This window comes from Erigeron canadensis, chromosome 6 (genome assembly GCF_010389155.1).
Source record: "Erigeron canadensis isolate Cc75 chromosome 6, C_canadensis_v1, whole genome shotgun sequence".
NCBI lineage: Eukaryota > Viridiplantae > Streptophyta > Magnoliopsida > Asterales > Asteraceae > Erigeron > Erigeron canadensis.
The window spans coordinates 30,937,454-30,959,443 of record NC_057766.1 but is presented as its reverse complement, the minus strand read 5'-3'; the positions used below and the strand labels follow the sequence as shown (position 1 = coordinate 30,959,443).

Sequence of the window (21,990 nt, the reverse complement as noted above, 5' to 3'; positions counted from 1 at the left end):
ATTATAAAATTTAAAGGTGATTTTTAATATAAAAATTTATACCTCTCTCGTTTAGCAAATGTTTTTTTCTCCAATTTTAAGTTTTAACCGATGGCAAATGGAACGAAACTGCCCGCAAAGTCCACTACATTTATTTCTCTATATAACTCACGAACCAAAATTTGGCGGCACAAAAATCGGAACCAAGTCACAACCCAACTACCCATTCCGCGCCTTTTCTCACTCTCTAAATTCCCTCCCTCAAATCCAACAACTACAACAACACAAACATATATTTCATCAAATAAAACATAAAACCTCTTCACCCTTTGTGTTTTTTTTTCTTTTTAATAAATATTTTTTTGTTTCAATATAATCTCATTAATAAATACCCAAAATGAATTCAGACACAACATATTCACTACCAAATCTACTATGTGAAGAAGATGATTCATGTTTAAGTGATCCCAAAATCAGGGCCAATGATGTTTCTTTTTCAGAAGATGACCATTTTTATATACAATCTTTGATTGAAAAAGAATCCAAGTCAAATGATTATTATGGGTGTGTTTGTTTTGATGATTTTGAGAATAATAATACTAAAAAACAACAATGGTTTCAATGTGCAAGATTACATGCCATTAATTGGATCTTCAGTGTATACATTTACTGCACTTGTTCCGTTTACCTTTTTTCTATAATATATTTTTATAATAGGATATTTGATAATTATTTTTGGTTGTGATTATTTTTAAATGATGATTATGTGTGTTTTATAGTTTATTAATTTGATGCAGACAAGAGAAATTTTGGGGTTTCATTTGAGTACAGCTTATCTCTCTCTGGTTTACTTTGATAGATTCAATTCAAGAAGACTTATTGATGTAAGTTACTACAGTACATCTTTTGGGGTATTTGACTATGTTTGGGAATTCTTGACTTTTTGATGGTCAAACTTGTAACTTACAAAACCATGATCATTTTGGTATTTATCATTCCATTTTCTTTTTTTACTGATTATATGGTAATTTATGTCTTTTGAAATGTAATGTAGACTTGAATTGGTGCCATAGTTAAAAAGGTTTCAACTGACTGTAAATTTGAAGATAATTTGTTTGACCTCAAAGTCAAAGTTGACCATCAGGAAAATTGATTGTTTATGTTTATAGAGTGAGAAAGAATGGGCTATTCAATTGTTGAGCATTGCATGCTTATCTTTGGCTGCTAAAATGGAGGAACAAATTGTGCCATCATTGTCTCATTACAAAGCACAAGGTTACAACTTTGAAAGCAGTGTGATTCAAAGAATGGAATTAATGGTTTTGACAACATTAGAATGGAAAATGTGTTGCATAACTCCATTTGCTTACATTCACCATTTTTTATCCAAGATTTGTGATGATTGTGACTGTAATGAGTTTCTAATATCGAACGCTATTGGATTCGTTCTTGATTTCTCTAAAGGTACTATAAAGTTTCAATCTTTAATCTTCATTTGTGAGTTTTTCAGATTCTTGAAATTGTTAATGAGTTTGAGTTTTTATTTTATGCAGAGGTTAATTTGATGGATCATAGACCATCTATTGTTGCAATGGCAGCGGTGTTATTAGCTTGTGATGATCAATTGACAAGAAACACAATGGAGTTCAAGATTGGTGATTTGACATCACTTCAGTCCCTTGATAAAGCAAGTGCCTTTTATTTCTATCATATTTCATTTTCTTCAATAATCATGGCTTTTGGTTTAATATTTGACATTTTATCCATCTGTTACAAGCAGGGATGTATATACGACTGTTATAATCTTTTAAAGGCGATCGAGACTAAGAAGAGTAACACCCCCAAGTCGATAAATTCCTTTGGTTGTTTGAGAAATCGTTGGAGCACTTCCTCCAACATTGGTATCAAGAGGAAACTTACGTACAACGGCTTTGAACAAAAATGTCCGTTACAAAAGACTAGTAGACGATTGTAGTCACATTTCATTTACCGCAAGGCATGGATTCATTGATTGGATTTGATCGCGTGATCTTGACTAAATAAGACTAAGTTTTGGGAACACTAATCTACCAACATATGGTATGATTTGAAAAGTACCATAAGGTATCTGAATATTGAGAAAGTTAAGCTAGTGGAAAACTAGTGAAAAGGGTGTGGGTTGAGTAGTGGGTACATTACTAAAGGAGATGCAATGGTAAAGTTTAACATTACAGTGAAAAAAGACAAAAGGGGTCAATTAAAGACTGTTAAATGGGGAGTATATTTTTTACTTTTTGGGATTCAATTGTCTTTTTCAATGCCCTTCTAAGCTTTTGTTCTGGATAAAGATTGTACTGTTTCTTTGTATAATGTAATTGTGAAGGAACCTTGAAGCTTTTATTGAATTTAAGGCTTTGGATGCTGACTTTCAAAAGGCTGAAAGCCATAAGGAAGAGATTTGGGGAATGAAGTCATTATTTGATTTGATATGATATGAAATTATGAATTGATTAGATGATGCATTTGTTGGGTGGACAAGAATTGTCAAATAATGGACTATGAAATGTAATGTTATATAGGTTTGAAATTTGAGTGAGTGTCTCTCTTTTATCGTAAGTGGGATGCCCTCTTTGTTACTGTTGCCAATACCTATCGCGGGTCCTCGCTATTTGATTTCACGAAGAAGTGAAAACACGACTAGTCGATATGAATAGTTGCGTCTATGTTGTTATTGCGAGTCGTCTTCATTAGCAAAGATAGCCATAGGCCATATCTTATAAGCAATACAAGTATGCAATTATGAGTCTTTTGTAAAGCCAGTGCTTTCTCAAACCTTTTGGATCTTGAAATTTCTATTTTGGGTCGTGTTATTCTTGATCCGATGACTTGAGTTTGTGATATACTTGCGATTACCATTTCAGGAAAAGGGAAGTAAAAGATGTGGGACTGCATTTGCTAAGGAACTAATTTTACACTATATTTGATTCAAAAGCTAACATTCACATGATACTACTTTATAGCAGATCAAAAAAGTAGTAAAAAGATCAACTACACTACTGATCAAACCTTTTTATACATATTCAGATTTACCATCAAGATACATAAATGCACAATAGTAATAGATGGATGGCATAACCTTCTAAACAATCTAAATATTAAGAGTTTCTAATAAGCTAAAGGATCAGTTTTTTCTATGCAAACAGGGATCCTCTTTAAGTAGACAGCAATTGGCATGCTTAAATACCCAATGAAAATGCTAAAGAACCATTGCATAATTGTAAGTGGTGATGTATTTGCAAATGTACCCAGGTACTCGACTATTATCACCTGGAAAACAAATGTTGCTGAGATAACGCTTACAAACACGTTGTTATCCCATATACCATCTGTAACGTCTTCTTTCTCCATTTCTCTAGAATTGATCTCATTAAAAAGCTGCATTATTATATCATTCAATATGAGCAATTTATCATAATATGCCGATAACAATGCTAACTTCAATTTATATACCTGACAGAAGACAAAGGCATTGAAAATAAGAGTGTTAAGGATCAAATCAGAATCATTTCCATGAAGACCGAAAAATGATTTTCCTTTTGATTGAAGTAGCCATATCACTGTGAACTGGTACAAAGACTGTCCCAGTATATTCCGCCACATAGCATTGCTGATAAAATTTCCTGTTCTTCCAACAGGAGATCTCTTCATTAACTCATCATTTGGAGGTTCAGTTGCTAGCGCAAGGGCTCCCAACGTGTCCATGATCATGTTGACCCACAAAAGTTGAACAGCCGTGAGAGGAGCACTCCCTGAAGTAGCAATAATAATTAAGTTATGTTAAATTTAACAGTTTGATTAAGGTAATTGTTATGTTTATACAGTATTATTCTTATACTTTGGATGAGACCCTTGCAGGTTTGGTGTCAAAACTGTTTTTATGGAAAAGATGAAGAACACGAGGGATTAAGGATGGACACTGTCAACGTTTCTATTTACATTTTCTTTAAAGGTGTGAATTACTCATGAATCTCGGGATGATATCTGGTAAGTTTTTTTTTTACTACAACTCTCTAGTCCTTTTGATGATATTATTCTTGCATTGGGACTTATTTCCCAGAGTGACATTTTGATTATTGTTCTGTCTAAACTTTTCTTTCTAATCATATAAGTATTTCCCTATTACTTTGTTGTGTCCACTTGAGTCTTACATGCTTACCTATATTTAGATCATATTTTATTACATGAAACCAAGTGAATTTCTGAAACTGAAGAAGATAATTAATTAATAAGTTGGACCTGTCAAACAAGCTGAAGTGAAGTTGACAATCAAAGCAACAACGTTGACTGTGAGCTGAAACTGTACGAACTTTTGAATGTTTATGTAGACCGATCGTCCCCATTTGGCTACAGTTACGATTGTGGAGAAGTTGTCATCTAGAATAATAACATCCGCGCTCTCTTTGGCTACCTGAAGTTTGAAAGAATATATATTATTTATATCTAAATCTTAAAATTTTAATTATTAAATCTGGGAATATATATAGGTATTTGCTAACCTCAGTCCCAGCAATGCCCATTGCAAGACCAATATCTGCTTCATGAAGTGCCGGAGCATCATTTGTTCCGTCACCAGTAACTGCCACAACCTCCCCAAATGTTGTTCGCAAGTGCTTCACTAGTGTATGCTTATCCAAAGGAGAAGACCGGGCCATCACCTACACGAAGCAGAATAAGGGCTTCAATGTTAGATAACTTCATTATTAAGAGATTAAAAAGTGCATAAAGTAAGAAAAATGTACCTGAATCTTGGGAATTAGCCAGTCCAATTCCTCAAGACTCTTTTCACGAAAATCTGGACCTTCTATTGCAATACCATCATCTGTAAGTATTCCACATTCCTTAGCTATTGCCTTTGCAGTATTCATATTGTCTCCTGTAACCATCCGGACAGTTATACCAGCTGCTCGACAGAGAGCCACTGATTCTTTGACACCAGGACGCACGGGATCTTTGATACCCACAATTCCAATGAACGTGTAACCAGAAGCTGGAATAGGAGTTTCTGCAGAGACATCATTCTTGAGGTCTATATACGCAAGACATAACGTCCTAAGGGCTTCACCAGCAAAACTATCTATTGTACTCTTTAGATGATTAAGGGACGCCTCGTCAAGATTTACAACTTCACCGTTTCCATTGATCATCTTCTCACATGCTGCCAATATTATTTCTGAAGCGCCTTTACAATGAGCTCTTACAACACCTTCTGGTAGCTCCAGTACAACTCCCATTCGCTTTTTTGTAGAGTTGAAGGGCTCGACCCGTAAGACTTTGGACTTTTGGCGCTCAGATTGAAAATCACCACCTAGTGACAACCCAAAGTTCAGTATGGCAGCCTCTGTTGGGGTTCCTAGTATCTCATGTTCCCCGTGTTGATTAATGACAACTTCACCCCCAGTGTTAGTGAATATTGATTGTAGAAGAAGCTTTGAAGCATTATCTGGGATTTCAGTAGCTATTTGATTAGTCAAGTCCATGACTTTTTTACAAATGCAAGCTTTCACTACAGTCATGCGATTTGTAGTTAGCGTCCCAGTTTTATCACTGCATATACTCGTTGCAGATCCCATAGTCTCACAGGCTGCTAGATGGCGCACAAGTGCCTTATCATTCATCATCTTTTTCATGGCAAATGCCAGACTTAATGTGACAGCTAATGGTAATCCCTCTGGAACTGCAACAACAACAATGGTGACAGCAATAGCAAAATATTCCAATAGTGCTAATGCATCATCACCGGTCCATCTCCAGTGAGTTCCTTCTATGATCTTACGGGTTATCAACTTTTGCACAAGAACTGCAAATGTGACTATGGCAAAGAAAAGACCGATTTTTCCAATAATTGTTGCGACTCCATTTAGCTTGACTTGCAATGGTGTTTCATCATCTCCTCCTTCACTAAGAGTTGCCATTAATTTTCCCCATTGTGTTCGCATCCCCACTGTCGTAACCAACATTTTACATGAACCATCTTGAACCTTGGTTCCTGACAATAAGTAAGGGTTTTCAGCACTGACCATTATTGGCTCACTCTCACCGGTCAAACTTGATTCATCAATGGATACTGAGAACCCAGAAAGGAAAAGTCCATCCGCAGGTACTTGGTCACCTATAGCAAGATGTACAATATCACCAGGTAGTAACTCGTATATTGACATCTTTTGCCTATATGCGTTTCTGGTAACTTGAATCGATATTTTCTTTTTCTCTTTATCCAAGTCTTTAAATTGTAAAGACTGTCGATAATCACTTGTTGCTGTTACAAAAACAACCAACAAAATACTTGCCACGATTCCAAGACCATCATGAGCTCCCTTGGGCCAACCTTCTGTTGCTATTCCAACTATCAAAGAAACAAAGGCACACGCACCGAGGACCATTAAGGTCATATCTTGAAGCGCCTCCCATACAAACATCCAAAAGCTGCGTTGTGCAGACTCCGTAAATTTGTTAATGCCAAACACTTCTTGTCTACGGGTCATCCCCCAATAGTCAGTAGAAATTCCATCAGTTGTTGATGTTTTAAGCTTCTTTGCAATACCATCTACTCCACCGTGATATTTAAGCCTTTTGGGGTCGTGGCCTTCGACAATGGAACCTACTTCATCTGCACATATGTCAAAACCAGCGGCTTTGACTTCCTCAGGGACCGTGTAGTCATCTTGTTCGGGTTGGACCCCTGTACTCATTATATCATGAAAATAGAACCGATAAGAAGAAAGAACATCATCTGACTGACAGAAGAACTAAAGAATTCCATACTATAAATCAGTACTAAAAACTCACCTTGTAAAAACTGAGCTGCTGCCTTTGAAACCAAAACCGCTACCCTCAACTTCTCCTGTAATCGATCAAGGATGCTTTGTAAGCCAATCAATGTATAAACTTTTCGATCAGCTGTTGCACTACAGAACTATGAGATTATACAATCTTAACAGATAAATAGGACTCATTAATATAATGGTCATACTAGACAGTGATATGCCTATAGTCGTATCATTGCCTTCCTCTCTTCTCATAACTTTATATATATATAGTACATATATAAGGGCCCGAATCTTACAACAACATACGAATGGGCCAATCTATATATATAATCTTCCAATAGTTACCACACGGATATATTGTGGCTACTATATATATTCTTTTCAAATGACAGATATCATCAATCCATTATCACTGATACACACGTACAATAGTAAATTGAGAAACAATGCATTTTGCATGCATTTTTTTTTATGTATACAAAGAAGAAAAAACTGAAAAGGCTCATGATGACCTGATTGGAACGGCGCATGGCAGCAGCCTCATCGCGTTTGAGTAAGTTAGCAGTGAAACGAAATCGTCGTTTAGGATTCTTAACAACCCCACACAACGTTCGCCATCTTTTCAAGTTGTCGCCCGACGAATGCTTGGGTTTGACACCGCTAAAATTCTGATTCAAATAAGTCTCCATTTTGCTCAATCAATCTATAATGCTACGTACTTATGATATCAAACAATCAAGTCACATATATAATCAACAATGGTTCTTTCTTTTTCTTCTTCTTCTTCTTGAAGAAACATGGCGTATAGGAATCGAAAAATCATGAAACAAGAAATATAAAAGATGATTAAAAAATAAAAAATATTGAATAAAATTTGATGGAATTGGTAAAAAAAGTTAAGATGTATGTGTTTGAGCTGGGAAAAAAAATTAACAAAGTGTGGAAAGTGATCCGAAACGGTTGTAAATTGATCCTATTGTCCTGGAAAACAAAATGACCGGGTAATTTTCCTCTCTTTCTCAACGAGAGGAAATAATTATTACTGGTAGTTTATTTTTCCCAAAACTAAGCGAGTATTTTTTTTCTTCTTTTTTTCCTAACTAAGCTGAACTCTTTTATTTTTTTTTTAAAAACAAAAAAACTAGCTTATTGTTAAAAAACAACTTTACAATTGGTTCAACACTCAATTAAGGTGGACATTCCCACCTTTTACAATTCACAACTAATATTTCTCTAGACTCTAGCCTATCACTACTAACATTCCATAGTTCCATCCATTACACATTTACACCCATATTCAAACACTTAAGTATGGATACTAATACTACACAAAAAAGTCTTCGATTCTAAACCTACAATACCTCAACTAAGCTGAACTTATCTTATTATCTAATATCTAATACTATCTTATAAAGCATTTTGCCCTTTTTTAAATTCCCAATTAAGGATTTGAACTACCTAAATGGTCCTTCTTATTTATTCATTAATTTAAACATCCTTATATAATATACTTATAATACCCTTAAATCTCAACCTCTTATTTTCTTCTCTCTTTTCAAATCTCAACCACTCATTTTTTTCTCTCTCCCCCATAAACCATTTTTTCCTCTAATTCATTCAAAATCTTTTATCTCAAAAACCGTATATTGATAAATTATAAAAATTGTATAGGTGTTCTTAAAATTTCATGCTCTTTCATTAGAGATGTCATTCGATATACTTTCGACGAATTTTTGAATCTGAGAGCGGATTCCATACGGCTAAGGCATTTGGCTATCATACTCATTTGGCTATAACCTCCAACATCTCACCGCCGCAACGCGCGGACACTATCTCTCGTAATCATTAATTTGCTACAAGTCATTCTATGTTTTCATAGTTAAGAAAGTTGTTATAACATAATAATAGTTAGCACCTTCGAGATTTCTTACAATATTTTTCGACTTCAAACTTTGTTTCAAAGTCCAAAATTTGTTAGATACAAGTTTGAAAAGTGAATAACGGATAAGCTATATATCTTTGCACAGTGATAAATCTATAATAATTATTAGACATTTATAGTGTATAACTGTTTTATATAGATATTATTGTAGATGAGTAAAACTTATTGTAGCCTTATCACTTCCTTATATCTTTAGGTTTTGGTTCGAGTAATATGTGCAATGATCTAACAATCACTAAGTTGTGGATTCCATTCCTCTACATATGAGTTTTGAGTGAATATTTATATAACGGAGAAGTGAATATCTTACATCTAATTTGGGTGAAAAACTATCACATCTTGATTTTTTTTTTTAATTTATTAAAATCATGAGGACCCAATCATTTATTTATTATACAAAAATTTAAAAAATAGTATGTGAGTGGTCTTACACCTGAGTTGGGTGTGTGACAACTCCACAATTAGAGCTAGGGATGTGCAAATGGCCCGACCCGTGACCCACAAGTGCATGAAAATAGGAACCGTGACCTGGCCCGTGAAGGTTCGGTCCGGGTCGGGTTCGGGTGGGTCATAGGTTTCCTTCACCTTTTTTTGGTTTTTGGCTTGGCCCGACCCGCGCAACCTGTGACCGAAAATGCCACAAAAGCTTGGCCTGTTATCCCTACGAGTGGGTCGGTTCGGGCCGGTTCCGGATCGGGTCACGGGTCACGGTTTTTTTTCTCATCCCTAATTAGAGCGCGTTTGGTTCACAATATATTTTTGTAAGAAATGAAATCTGTTAAAGGAATTAGATTCCGAAGGAATTAAATTTGATGAAATGTTTTTTGTTTTCTTAAAATTTTAAGAGAAGGAATGAATGAAATTCCATCCAATAACCCCAAGGAATGGAGATTTCATCAAATGATTTAATGTTTATATTCAAATGGAATGAAATTCCATCATTTTTTGACAACCAAATGTACTACGAAATGAAACTTAATTCCAATTTCATCAGAAGTGAATGTGGGGTTGTCTCACACCTAACTTGGATGAAAAACCTATTACATTTTTACATTTTAATTTGTCTAAAATTAATTTTTAAAAAGCATTATGTTAGGGTGAAATTCATAATTTCCTGACCTACATATCTCTATTATTCATAAGCTCTAACCCTTGTGATATGTATAATGACCCAAGTTTCATTATGGATATCTCATACCTGTAAATATTTATAAATTTTTTTAAAAATTGTTGTCTTTTATAAAACATAAAAATATTATACTCCGTATATGTCTAACTATAATATTTTTTTTTTATATTGTTTTTTGGGTTTATTAGATAAGGAAAATATCATACTTAGGTGGTTAATTTGTCACATTATATGTTACTACTTATTTCAGATCAGATTGAGATTGAAATTGAGATTTGCCCTTTACATGTAGCGAACTACCAATTACGCTTGAAAATTTTAATTTTTTATTATTAAAAATTATATTTGGGCCGGCCTTCAAAGGTTCATCTGGTGTGTGTACTTATGTGGTCCTACTGATTCAACAAACCCCTCCTTCTCATTGGTTGTTACCCAAAAGACAAAAAGTGTGATTACCTTATTACAAACATACAATTTTCATCTAGTTCGGCTGCTACGGTGCTTTTGACAAATATATATATATATATATATATATATATATATATATATATATATTCTCTAACAAAAACTCCCCATCTTTATTTGTTCGTAAATTGTAATGGCGACATCAAAAAATCGAAATCCAAAAAAGCTGAGGAAAACAAGTAACCAAACACCACCTATAACTTCAAGTCCAACAACAATGAAAACTGGGCCAGGACTCTTCTCTAACTTTGGCAAGGTTTCTCAAGGTAGGTAACTTCAATTCCTCTCTTTGCTTAATTGTACATGTCACTTTTTAGACAAATGGCGGATAGGAATTTTGGTCCGAATAATGCAACCAAAGTGCGATAATGATCACACCCACAAACAACAAACCAGAAAACGTTAAGAAACAAAAAAGTGAAACAAACAAGCTTAGCCACATTGGAGCACAACATATATAAACGGAATATGGAGGCAGGTGGCTTAGCCTCATTGGGGCGAGAGTTAAAATTGCTAAATTTTTGGCTTTAGACCTCGCTTTTTGAAGACCTAACTGTTTTTATGTTTTTTCTTTTTGAACGGCACTAACTGTTTTTATGTATATACAATTATACATAGAACAAACTTTAAAAATTAGAACTAAATTTGTATCAATGTGAATAGTCGGACTAAATATACTCGTTTATATTCCTATTAATGTAAATAAATTATGAACCCTAATTGAGAGAAAAAAAAACACAATATAATATAAGATCAAAGAATAGTAGAATGTAGGTGTGGTTCTCCTTTTATTGTTAGCACCTCTTAGACATGTAAATATGTAATAATGCCGAATGATGGTTTCTTTGTTGGGGTAAAAAAGTAAGATTTTTTTATCTTTAAAAATAAAATTAGATGTAAAAATTATACTATTTTACACTAGCTGAGATACCATCTGCCTTGATTATATTAATGTCCAAAAGGTGTGAATAATAAAATAAGAACCATATCTACAAACTATTATTCTATGGTTTAACATTTTATTTTGTGTGTGTGTGTTTTATTTATTTATTTATTAGGGTTCATAATTGATTTAGGGATAACATGGGAGAAAGGGGCATTATCGGATATAAATAAGGGGAAACGGGACATGTAGGGGGAAGTTGAGGAGGAAAATACAAAAATGCCCATGCATGTGATGGTCACGTACACACTTGACGTCACTCTTTAAAGGATCCGCCAATTTAGGGAGCAAGAAGCTAAAAATTCTCAAAATAAAACCCCAATTGCAATGAACCTTGAAAAATGGCCTTAATTGCTAAAATGGACAAACTACAGGGACCAATAATCTTAGGGTAATCTTAACCCTTAGATGAAAATCAATGGTCTTTAAATCTTGATCTTTGATTTTCATTTAGGGGTCAAGATTTCCTCAACTTGAGTCAAGTTGAGGAAGTAACTTGAAGGAATCCTTTCCCTATTTATCTTATTTAGTCAAACTCTCAATTTATGTAATTAATTCATTAATATATCATACTATTACCATAAGGGAAGTGATATTGCTACAACAATTCCTAAAGCTTAACTATCTACAACAATTCCTGCATAATACAATTATATACTGAGCAATAAATGTTATACATTTGTTGTAGATGGCTAAAACTTGTTGTATGAATATCACTCCCTTACTACAATATTACCCACGCGATATAAAGACGAATAGTCTTTGGGGTTAAAAAGAAATTAGTAGGTGTCTATATTCATTTTATAATGTTTACAATAAATTCCGACTTTCACCATGAGCAAGGTGGGATGAATTCATTTTTTATCACCTAATATTCTAAAGGAGATAGAAACATGACATAAAAAAAAGCTAACTTGTCAAGTGTTTAGCATTGCTGACAATATTTTTTTTATGTCACTCTTATATCATCATGCACTAATTAATCATCCACTAACCATTTTAAATATATAAAATAAATGGATATAGCTTCTTTGAAAAGTTATTAGAGTATAATTGTTTTACAATAAACAAGGCATATATTTTAATCAATAGTTCATTATATTATCTAAAAATAATGTTATTCTACAATCCGCGTTTTCTACACGGAATATAAATCTATTACCTAATACAAAAGAAGGGTCAATGACCCAGATCGGTTCCAATAAAGTTTTACAACACATACTTACGTCTATGTAAGTCTTTAAATTTTAAAAAAGTAAGCCACTGTCTCTTATACTTTATAAAAATGGTGTAGATAAACATGTCTAACAAAAAAATAGATATACTTTTTCATAATTTAAAATATTTTTTTGTAACCAAAAAGAATAAACCAATAAATAAACCATAATTTAAATTATTTTCTCAAATATTAAACCATATAAAGAGTCATGAAAGCCATGAATAGAAAATATTGACTCTTGTTGCATTGTACCGACACCATGTTAGTAGAATAGTATAGATATAGAGACATAATAAAGTGTGTCTAAGCTTTAGTATAATCTATGTTGAATTTTTGATCAAGAAGGCCCTATTTCATAAATTTGTTTTAGTCTCCAAAAACGATCAACGTCTTGCTAACTTGATAAGCCACAAAGTTATTATCAAGGGGCAAACCGGCAAAGTTAAAACATTAACCATGTAAAGCAAATTTGACTGTACAAAAAAAAAAAAAAAAATGGAAAATTTGCATAAATACCATTAATATCTGCATAATTACCAGCATAATTTTTTTGAGGAGACAGCTGACTGTTGTGAGTCGCGACCAGACCATCGTGTTACAATGTCTGTGTCCGCTGCTTTGTTAGTTGTGGATTTCACTCCCCACGTACACTTTAAAATTTAAATAACTGATCTCACCAAGGCGCAATAACAATGGTAATTTCATGTATACTTGTGTTATTTATAGATGTGCTCACCAAGGACTACCTGCTGGATCGAAAACTTTCCATTTCAACGACTAGTGTTACAGGCATGGTATGTACATGAAAGTTGACTCACTTGTTTGGATGATTCATGGTGGTTCTATGTGACTCGTAGAGTGTTACTGACTTTGTTTTATTTATTGATCGCAGACATTTACATCAACGACAACAAATAAAAATGGTGTCCCAGCCGCAGATGTTGAAGCAGTCTACAAGTCTAAGAAGGCGTCAATTGGTGTCAATTTAGATGCAAAATTAAATGTATATATGTTCTGTAGTTAATTTTTTTTCCAAAAAAGAAAAATCAAATGCAAGCTCATTAACTACATTGTTTATGCAGTTTAATTTGAGATTAACTTTGAAGGATCTTGTGCCCTCAACAAACACGATTGCTTCATTCAAACTTGGTGATTCTAAATCTAGCAAGGTACGTTCTTCATTGCCTAGACGTACGTTCTTACTTCTTACATTTGACAAATTAAACGGTCTAACGTCACAAGATAGCAAACACTGCAATATCAAATGTACGTTCTGTAGTTAATTTTTTTCCAAAAAAATGTCAAATGCAAGCTCATTAATTACATTGATTATGCAGATTAACTTAAATTTAACTGGGAAGGATCTTGTGCCCTCAACAAACACCAGTGCTTCATTCAAACTTGGAGATTTTAAATCTAGCAAGGTCCGTTCTTCTTTGCGTAGATATATGTTCTTAAATTTGACAAATTAAACGCGGGCTAATGTCACAAAATAGCAAACACTGTGAAGTGGTTCATTTTGGTAATTAGTTTCTTAAACACATTTGATAACTAAAGTATTTGGAATGGACCGATATGGTACTTATAGAGCTGAAAAAAAAGTTATCAAACACCTGCAAAAATAACTTTGGTTACAAAATATAGGCAACAACAATAAAAGAAAAAGTATATACCATAATAACAACCCATTCCAAAAACTTATTCAATAAGTAGAGGGAGATCATCTAGTTACGATCGTATATTAGCTTATTTTCATTATTAAAGCAACTATGCAGATTGCAGCTGGAACATTATCTATCACAGAGATAGCCCCCTCAACAAAGACCATTGCTTCATTTCAATTACCTGATTTTAAACCTAGCAAGGTATATGTTCATTTATTGCTTCAATTCATATAATGTCTGATTTATGATCACTTAATTTTTCCTTCTGGTAGCTCGAGGTTTACTACTTTCATCAGCATGCTACTTTAACATCAACAATGGCTTTGAATCAAACTCCGACTGTTGATGTTTCGGCAACATTTGGGACAACAGCATTTGCCTTGGGTGCAAAGGCGGCCTATGAGGCGTCTTCTAGTAAATTCTTGAATTTTGCTATTGGTATCAATGTTAACTCACCACATTCTACTGCTTCTATGGTCCTGTAAGCAATTGCAACTAAAAATCTCCTCTCATGCTTCTATGGTCCTGTAAGTAATCAACAGATTATGGGATAATTAAATAAAAACTATTTTCAGGGATGACAAAGGGGACACGGTTAAGGCATCATATCTACAATATTTTAATGTGTCAAGAAAGACTGCGGCTGCAGCGGAGATTACCAGAAAGTTATCAAAAAACAAGACCGACTATGTGGTTGGAGGGTGCTATGCATTTGATCATCGAACAATGGTTAAGGCCAGGCTCACCAATTGTACAAAGCTAAGTGCACTCTTGCAGCATGAGATAGTTCCTAAATCGATTGTGACTTTATCTAGTGAACTCGACATCAAAGCCTTGCACAAAACTCCAAAGTTTGGTTTGGCTCTTGTGCTCAAGCTTTGATAAATAAAACAAAAAGTTAGAGTACATTATTTTAGGATATCTGACTATCTGATTAAGAAATGTTTAACTTACATGGGTGGAGCCAAAAAATCGTCTAAACGGAGGCAAAAGTGGCCCATTGGTAAGGTCTTTGACCTTGAGGAGATCCACCTGGGTTCGAGACTTCGAGTCCTACTTCTCACATTTGTGAGGGTGGATTAATAGGGGTTTTTCGAGAGTACTGGTTTTCAGATATACGTGTAATTTAGGAGTAGGTATAGAATAGAATGCCTTAAAAAAAAAAAAGTTAAAGTTTTAATCAAGTAAAACTTATTTAAGCTTGTTATACCGGTTCAATATATATCTATGAACTCAACTTAAGTACACTAACCATCGAAACTTAATAGGTTGATATTGCTTGTATTCTGTCTCCACCCCTGCTTACATGTAAATGTATGAATCTATCATCTATGATTTCACTTAAGAAGTTTTTGAACTAATGAAATAGTTATTCACTATACTTTAAGTTATGTTTGGGATTGAAAGTTCGAAGTAGTAGTAGATGACTAAATGGTTAAAACGAACACTTGAAATATTCGGCATGATACATATCTATAAGAGCATTGCTGCACTGTAGTTTATTTTGGTTTTATGCGCCCGATGTCAAAAAAGTTGTTTGGTTGTGAATCCATTGTAATATAGTTCTATTTTCATTTCTCTATTTTTCTCACCAAATATAAGAAATGATTACAACTTATTTCTCATATCAAATTCCTCTGTCATTATCAAACATAGAAATTCACTATATTTCTCAATCAAATTCAATTCTCTCTATTTCCATTCACTTCTCTAAATTTGTCCATATCAAACGTGCCCTATAGAATTTTATAATAACAACCCTTGGGGTTGTTAATATAATGCAAAAAAATTTGTATTTTCATATCAAAAGCCTACTCTTAAATTTTATGGCAAGACTATAACTAATTTATACACATTAAAAAAAGCATGAATTAATAATAAAAATAAGATAAGATATATAGATATTAGTCCTTAGTGAAGTGATCAAGTGAGAACCAAAAAAATGGTAAGAACCGTTAGAACCAATAAAAAAACATCTCTAAGGGCTTAGCCCTTAGAATTAATGGCTACGCCCATACCGTATCAAACCACCACCATCTCTTGGATCGCCGCCCATCAAATCCATACCATTCCCATATACGTCCAGTGACAACCCATATGATTTAGAAAAAAACAATTTATTTTTTTTGGAATGGGATTTTATAAGTTTGATCTCAAAACAAGTTTTTGGCAATTAGACATTATGCCAAGTGATAGACCAAAACCAGCGTTTTGAGATAGGGGGAGAGAATGACTGATCAGTAAGAGACCCTAAGCTCAAAGATGCTGCCATAATCACAATTATTACGATGGGCGAATTGGTTTACGCAATGGACGTTTGATGTACAACACATGAAAGGAACAAACAATGTTCTTGGTTGATATGTGATTGTGGCTGGTATTTTCTTTAAGTGCTTGGTCTGTAATTACCTCTATGACTAAAGAAAATTAAAAAACCACACCAAAAAGGAAGAAAAGGGCGGAAAACTAATGGTTCTCACGGTTCTCTTTTATGTTTTGGTTCTCACGTTAACCCTACCTTTATTCCTTATTCTCTATGTATATATAATTTGCATGCATCATTTTGCGTGCGTGCACTCAACCCATCTTTTTTTGGGTAAATTACACTTTTCGTCCCTGAAGTTAGCAGCTTTTGCACTTTTCGTGCATAACTTTTTTTTATTACAATTTTAACCTTAAAGTTGGCAGAATTTTTCAATTGACGTCCTTTAGCCAAATAGTGTTAAGTTTCGGCCGTTAAGTCCCACACGTGCAAAACACGTGAGGGACTGAAATTGCAAAAAGTGAAAAGTTCAGGGACGAAAACTGAAATTTACTTTATCAATTGTCATCATCTTCATCTTCTCAGGCTGAGTGACCGGTGATGTGACTAATTTATACCCATTACCCACAACATTATTGACCATTTTATTATGTGTTTTAAGTCGTTTTCGTATGCATTTGGCGCGTTTATGGGGTTTGTTAGTGTTTTTGGGCTCTAAACAGGTTACGCGTTCGATTGGTGCATTTTCGAAAGACTTATTGGCCCAGAAGTGATTTATAATATCGAGAGTTGATTCGAGTTGAAGAAACGACGAGTTAAGCAAGTTCAAGATCAAAAGGAAGAATTTTTACACAAGCTATGACTGCGCCGCAGTGGAGGGAAGCTATGCCCACTACGCCGCAGCCAAATCCCATGGAAACAATTGGAGATTGCCCCACTGCGCCGCAGTGGGGGTTGCATGTGCATGACTGCGCCGCAGTCACTGGAAGAGGAAAATAGGACGTGGAATCAGACTGCGCCGCAGTGGAGGGTTCGTAAGCCCACTGCGCCGTAGTCACCTTGCAGTCAAAGTCAAAGCTACCTCGTTGCGCCGCAGTGAGAGGAAGCACAACCCCACTGTGCCGTAGTGGGTGCACGGGAGTCAAGGGTTTTGGACGTTCTGCATCAGATTTGGAAGAGTATAAATATGAAACAAACCCTAATTTCATTCTTTATCAAAAATCTTTCTAGGAGCTGTTCTACAAGGGTTCTTCAATCTCCAATCAAGATAATTTCTTAGGCGGATTCGTTGAAGATTCACGGGCACCCATCTAGATCGTATCTATTTACTGTCTTGCAATTTATTTTTCATCAAACGATTGGTACATCATGTTTCTCTTCTATTTTAATTATTATTGTGGATTGATCATGAGTGGCTAAACATTTAATCATCCACCTTGATGAAACGAGACGGATAATGTGATTGCTATATTTTTAATTCAAAATAGTTTATTTAATTATCGTTGTTCTGTGATCTTGATGACTTTAATTCTTTTTTATTAATTAATTTTGATATTGGTTGCATATGATTCTTCGTTGGTGGTACCAGTTGAATGTGTATGTGATTTTGAAACGGTTACTTGTCTATGAGTAATTATCACTAGTTCATGGTATGATAGTGAATATCATTTTAAGAAAAGATTAATTTTGTCAACGTGATTGATATCAGTTGGTGGTACCACGTTATTGTCACTTAGGTTCAATTGATAATTGATAGTCAATAAAACTAATTGTTGGAAGAATTGTCTTTGTTTTGGTGGTACCGGCTTGGGTAATTTAACTAGCAATTAGGTGATTCGGTATTTTGTTCACGGTTGGTGGTACCACGTGAGCACCTTAATCTTGTCACGATTATCTTTAAACTCTAGAGAATTTGTTCTTAATTAAATGCAATCACATTTGAAGTCGAGGGAAGTCAAGGTGGATGATTTTTAATTCAAATTTATGCAATTATTTTGCAAACCAATTTTACTTTAATTGTCAAGAGGATTTTCAAAGCAACACCCGTTTTTCAAACCATTTCATAAGCAACTAATCATTTCCAATCCCTGAGAACGAACTCAGACTTATCTCTTAACTATATTACAAACGATCGATCTACTGCCCGTGAGTGCGTAGTAGTGAGTTTTTAGGTGGTTTTAGTTTTATAAATTTAAAGCTCGATTTTGCACATTAAGTTTTTGGCGCCGCTGCCGGGGATTGTGTGTCGATTTAGTTGTTAATTTAGTGGTTTGATCCTTCCTCACGCGTGAGGAAGTTATTTGCTTTATTAGTTTAGTTCGTTTTCTTGTATTATCACAGGTGCATTTGACGTGTGGTGTTAGTTGTGTTTTGCAGGATTGTTTCATAGTTGATGATTTTGCGTTCTTCGGGGTGACCTCTTTTTAGTCCATTGAAAACTCCACCAAGACGCAGGATCAACTTTTCAGCACCACCAGATTCAGACGAAGAAGGCTTCTATCTAGAGGAATTCTTTAATCTTGCACTTGTTAAAGACGAAATGGGTGACAATCCACCAAGAGACCCAAATGACATCCGGTATGGTGACCGAACCCGAACTATTCCTACAGCTCGTAGTTCTGCCATTAGACCACCGGGTGTTGATCAAAATTTCAACTTAAAGCCAAATCATCTTAAAAGCATCGAAGAGCAGAAATTTGATGGTAAGAAGAAATGGGACCCTTATAAGCACTTAGAGAGGTTTGAGAAGTTAGCACGGCTTTATCAATATGGCCAAAACCAAATGAATGCCGTCAAACTTGAAACCTTTCCTATTACTCTCACCGGAGATGCCGAAGATTGGTTCAATGATCTTCTCGAAAATTCGATTACTACTTGGGATCAACTTAAAGAAGCTTTCATTGGTGAGTTTTATTCGGTTAGAACTCAAAGGGAATTGGGCGCGGTTTCAAAATCTTAAGACAGGGATTGTAAAATAAATCATCTCATCTCAACCGTTGAAATGAAACGACGGGGATCCTTCCCATTTTGGATTCATCTCACCCATCCAATTGTGATGTATTTAAAATCAAACCCCTCATTGACGAGGGTCGTTATCTCAACCGCCCATTTTGCTAACCCCGATTCATCTCACCCATCCATTCGTGGTGTATTTGAAATTAAACCCCTCATCGACGAGGGTCGTTATCTCAATCGTTCATTTCGCTAACCCCGATTCATCTCACCCATCCATTTGTGATGATCTAAAATCAAACCCCTCATCGACGAGGATTGTTATTTCAACTGTCCATCAGCTAATCTCACCCAACCCCCGACCTACCAGACCCGTTTCAATTTTATTTTTATTTATATTGTTTAATAACAAAAAAAAAAAACAATTTTGTTGATTCTGGATCTACCATTCCCATTCATGATTAACTAATTTCAAAAACCCCTGGATATATATTTTTTAAATTAAAAAAAAAAAACTGAAAATCCTAAAGATTATTCAAACATTTTGATGAAAAACATATTCACATCAAATCTGATAACCGTATAATTGAATTTATAAGAAACATGAAAAAAAGATAGACACTTTTTCACAGTAAAATACAAATCTTGAAAAATCAAGAACAAACAGGCTATAAAACAGGTCACCTTTTTCTTTTATCAACATTTCTGATATACAATATATATTAAAAAGGAAAGGCAAATCAGATCAAGAACAAGAACAAAGATTTCATTAAAGACTTACAAAACAAACTCTTTTTTTCCTTTTCCTTCCTTTTTTTTTTTCTCATATGAAAGACATGCCTTTATATATATTTATTATATATAGAAAAGAAAGACTAAGAATATAAGAGAAAGTAAAGATTGAAAATTATATAAAGAAGAAGAGGAAGAGACAAAGGCGCCTCACGAGGAGATGAGAGAGGGGATAATAAAATAGAAAAACCAAACTAACCCTATACACCCACCATTCATTTCAATTCATTTCATTTCATTTATAGACTACTATTTTATCTTCATCCCTATCGAGATTTATTATTATTGATTTAATTTAATTTGACAAAAGTAGCGCGCCTCATGAAGAGATAAGAGAGGGGATAAAATGGAAAGAACAAACTAACCCTATAGATCCACCATTCATTTCATTTCATTTATAGACTACTATTTTATCTCCATCCCTATCAAGATTTATTATTATTGATTTAATTTAATTTCATTTGTACCCCTCTAATATGTCTCTTTTCAGGTCTCACCCCTCTCTTCTTTATCTTTACGACATACGTCTGCCCGATGCAGCCACAATATAACGCCAACGATGGTCTTCTGCTCGTTAATATCAAAGTTTTTGATGTAAAAAGGGCTAGCGTATTTATTTTGCCCCAAATCAAAGTTTTCGTTTTCACTTTCTTGTCACTAAGCTTTTCGTTTCTTTATCTTTACGACATACTCCCACCTGATGCAGCCACAATATAACGCCAACGGTGGTCTTCTGCTCGTTAATATCAAAGTTTTTGATGTTAATAGGGGAAACGTATTTATTTTGCCCCACATCAAAGTTTTCGTTTTCACTTTCTTGTCACTAAACTTTTGAGTTCTCATGTTTTTATCAAACAACTTTCACATGGTTACAGTTTTACTTTTAGACTTTTTGTTTTGATTATTTTCATCCGTCTCTTTATATATATAACTTAAGTGTTTTTTAAATTAAAAATATTTGTTTCTAGCATTTAAGGGAGTGCTTGGTATTCTCTTTTTATGCGTTTAAAAACTGCATTTTGAAAAAACTTGTATCAATATACTTCTATGAGAAATTGAGAACGCAACTAATCAACTATTTTGCAAAACAATTTTTTTCATTATTAGAATTATGCAAAGGCAGTAATTAGATAGTCAGCTTAAAACGCAATTATAAACACTTTCTTAATGTATAATGGTAATTAATTGAAAGTTTGTTGACTTTTTATTAGAAACATTTAAAGGTTGTTATATTTACCCATAGTGTCTTTTCGAACAGTATATATATCATTATTACATTTATTTTTCTGATATGCCTTATTTTATACTGATTTCCCATGATGAATTTAGTTGTTTTTGAATAGTTTTTGAGTCATTTTCCTATACATTTGGTACATTTATGGTTCTTGTTAGTGTTTCAGGATAATATTAACAAGTATTGTGACATAATTCCGGAGAAAACGACTTCTAGAGGTCTATGCGATGAAATTTGACAAGTACGGGTAAATCAAGATTATTTGTGAAAGAAAATAAAGACTGGAGCTGCAAGGAAGAAGAATGCAATGCATAAATATAAACTAGCCGTTTAGACCAAAGAAATACATGTACAGGATGGCAACAAAATAAAAATGAAAAGAAACATGGCCATTGGCCTACTGGTGGAAAGTCCTCAACAATGACAAAATATAACTCTTCGGACAACATTGGATTGTCAAATAAAGAGAGCTGATGTCGTGGGTTTGTGGCCGTGAAGAAGAAAAACCCAAGGCTTTTGGCCATTTGATTTTGAAGCAGTAGCCCATTAAATGTTTTACATGGGTTATTAAGCCCAACAATTGAAGTCGAGTGAGAGGGGAG

At 34.2% G+C, this 21,990-nt stretch overlaps 3 protein-coding genes across 3 annotated transcripts; 2 read left to right on the top strand and 1 right to left on the bottom strand.

Annotated features, from left to right (window-relative positions):
• Positions 1 to 376: 376 nt before the first annotated feature.
• On the top strand, positions 377 to 2,505 carry LOC122606334 (cyclin-D5-1). Its single transcript, XM_043779285.1, has 5 exons — positions 377 to 637; positions 777 to 863; positions 1,149 to 1,443; positions 1,533 to 1,666; positions 1,760 to 2,505. Exons 1-5 carry the CDS (start codon positions 377 to 379, stop codon positions 1,952 to 1,954), a joined length of 972 nt encoding a protein of 323 aa, XP_043635220.1. The 3' UTR covers positions 1,955 to 2,505.
• Positions 2,506 to 3,111: 606 nt separating this feature from the next.
• Positions 3,112 to 7,477, bottom strand: LOC122605501 (calcium-transporting ATPase 2, plasma membrane-type-like). Its single transcript, XM_043778456.1, has 7 exons — positions 7,298 to 7,477; positions 6,805 to 6,859; positions 4,758 to 6,697; positions 4,515 to 4,673; positions 4,255 to 4,426; positions 3,469 to 3,767; positions 3,112 to 3,393 (listed from the first exon to the last, which is right to left on the bottom strand). The coding sequence occupies exons 1-7, from the start codon at positions 7,472 to 7,474 to the stop codon at positions 3,124 to 3,126; spliced, it is 3,072 nt and encodes a 1,023-aa protein (XP_043634391.1). The 5' UTR covers positions 7,475 to 7,477; the 3' UTR covers positions 3,112 to 3,123.
• A 2,977-nt stretch (positions 7,478 to 10,454) lies between these two features.
• LOC122604690 (mitochondrial outer membrane protein porin 2-like) lies at positions 10,455 to 15,029 on the top strand. The gene is made up of 7 exons (XM_043777559.1): positions 10,455 to 10,587; positions 13,210 to 13,277; positions 13,376 to 13,486; positions 13,821 to 13,911; positions 14,266 to 14,348; positions 14,420 to 14,628; positions 14,723 to 15,029. Exons 1-7 carry the CDS (start codon positions 10,455 to 10,457, stop codon positions 15,027 to 15,029), a joined length of 1,002 nt encoding a protein of 333 aa, XP_043633494.1.
• The last annotated feature ends 6,961 nt before the right edge of the window (positions 15,030 to 21,990 follow it).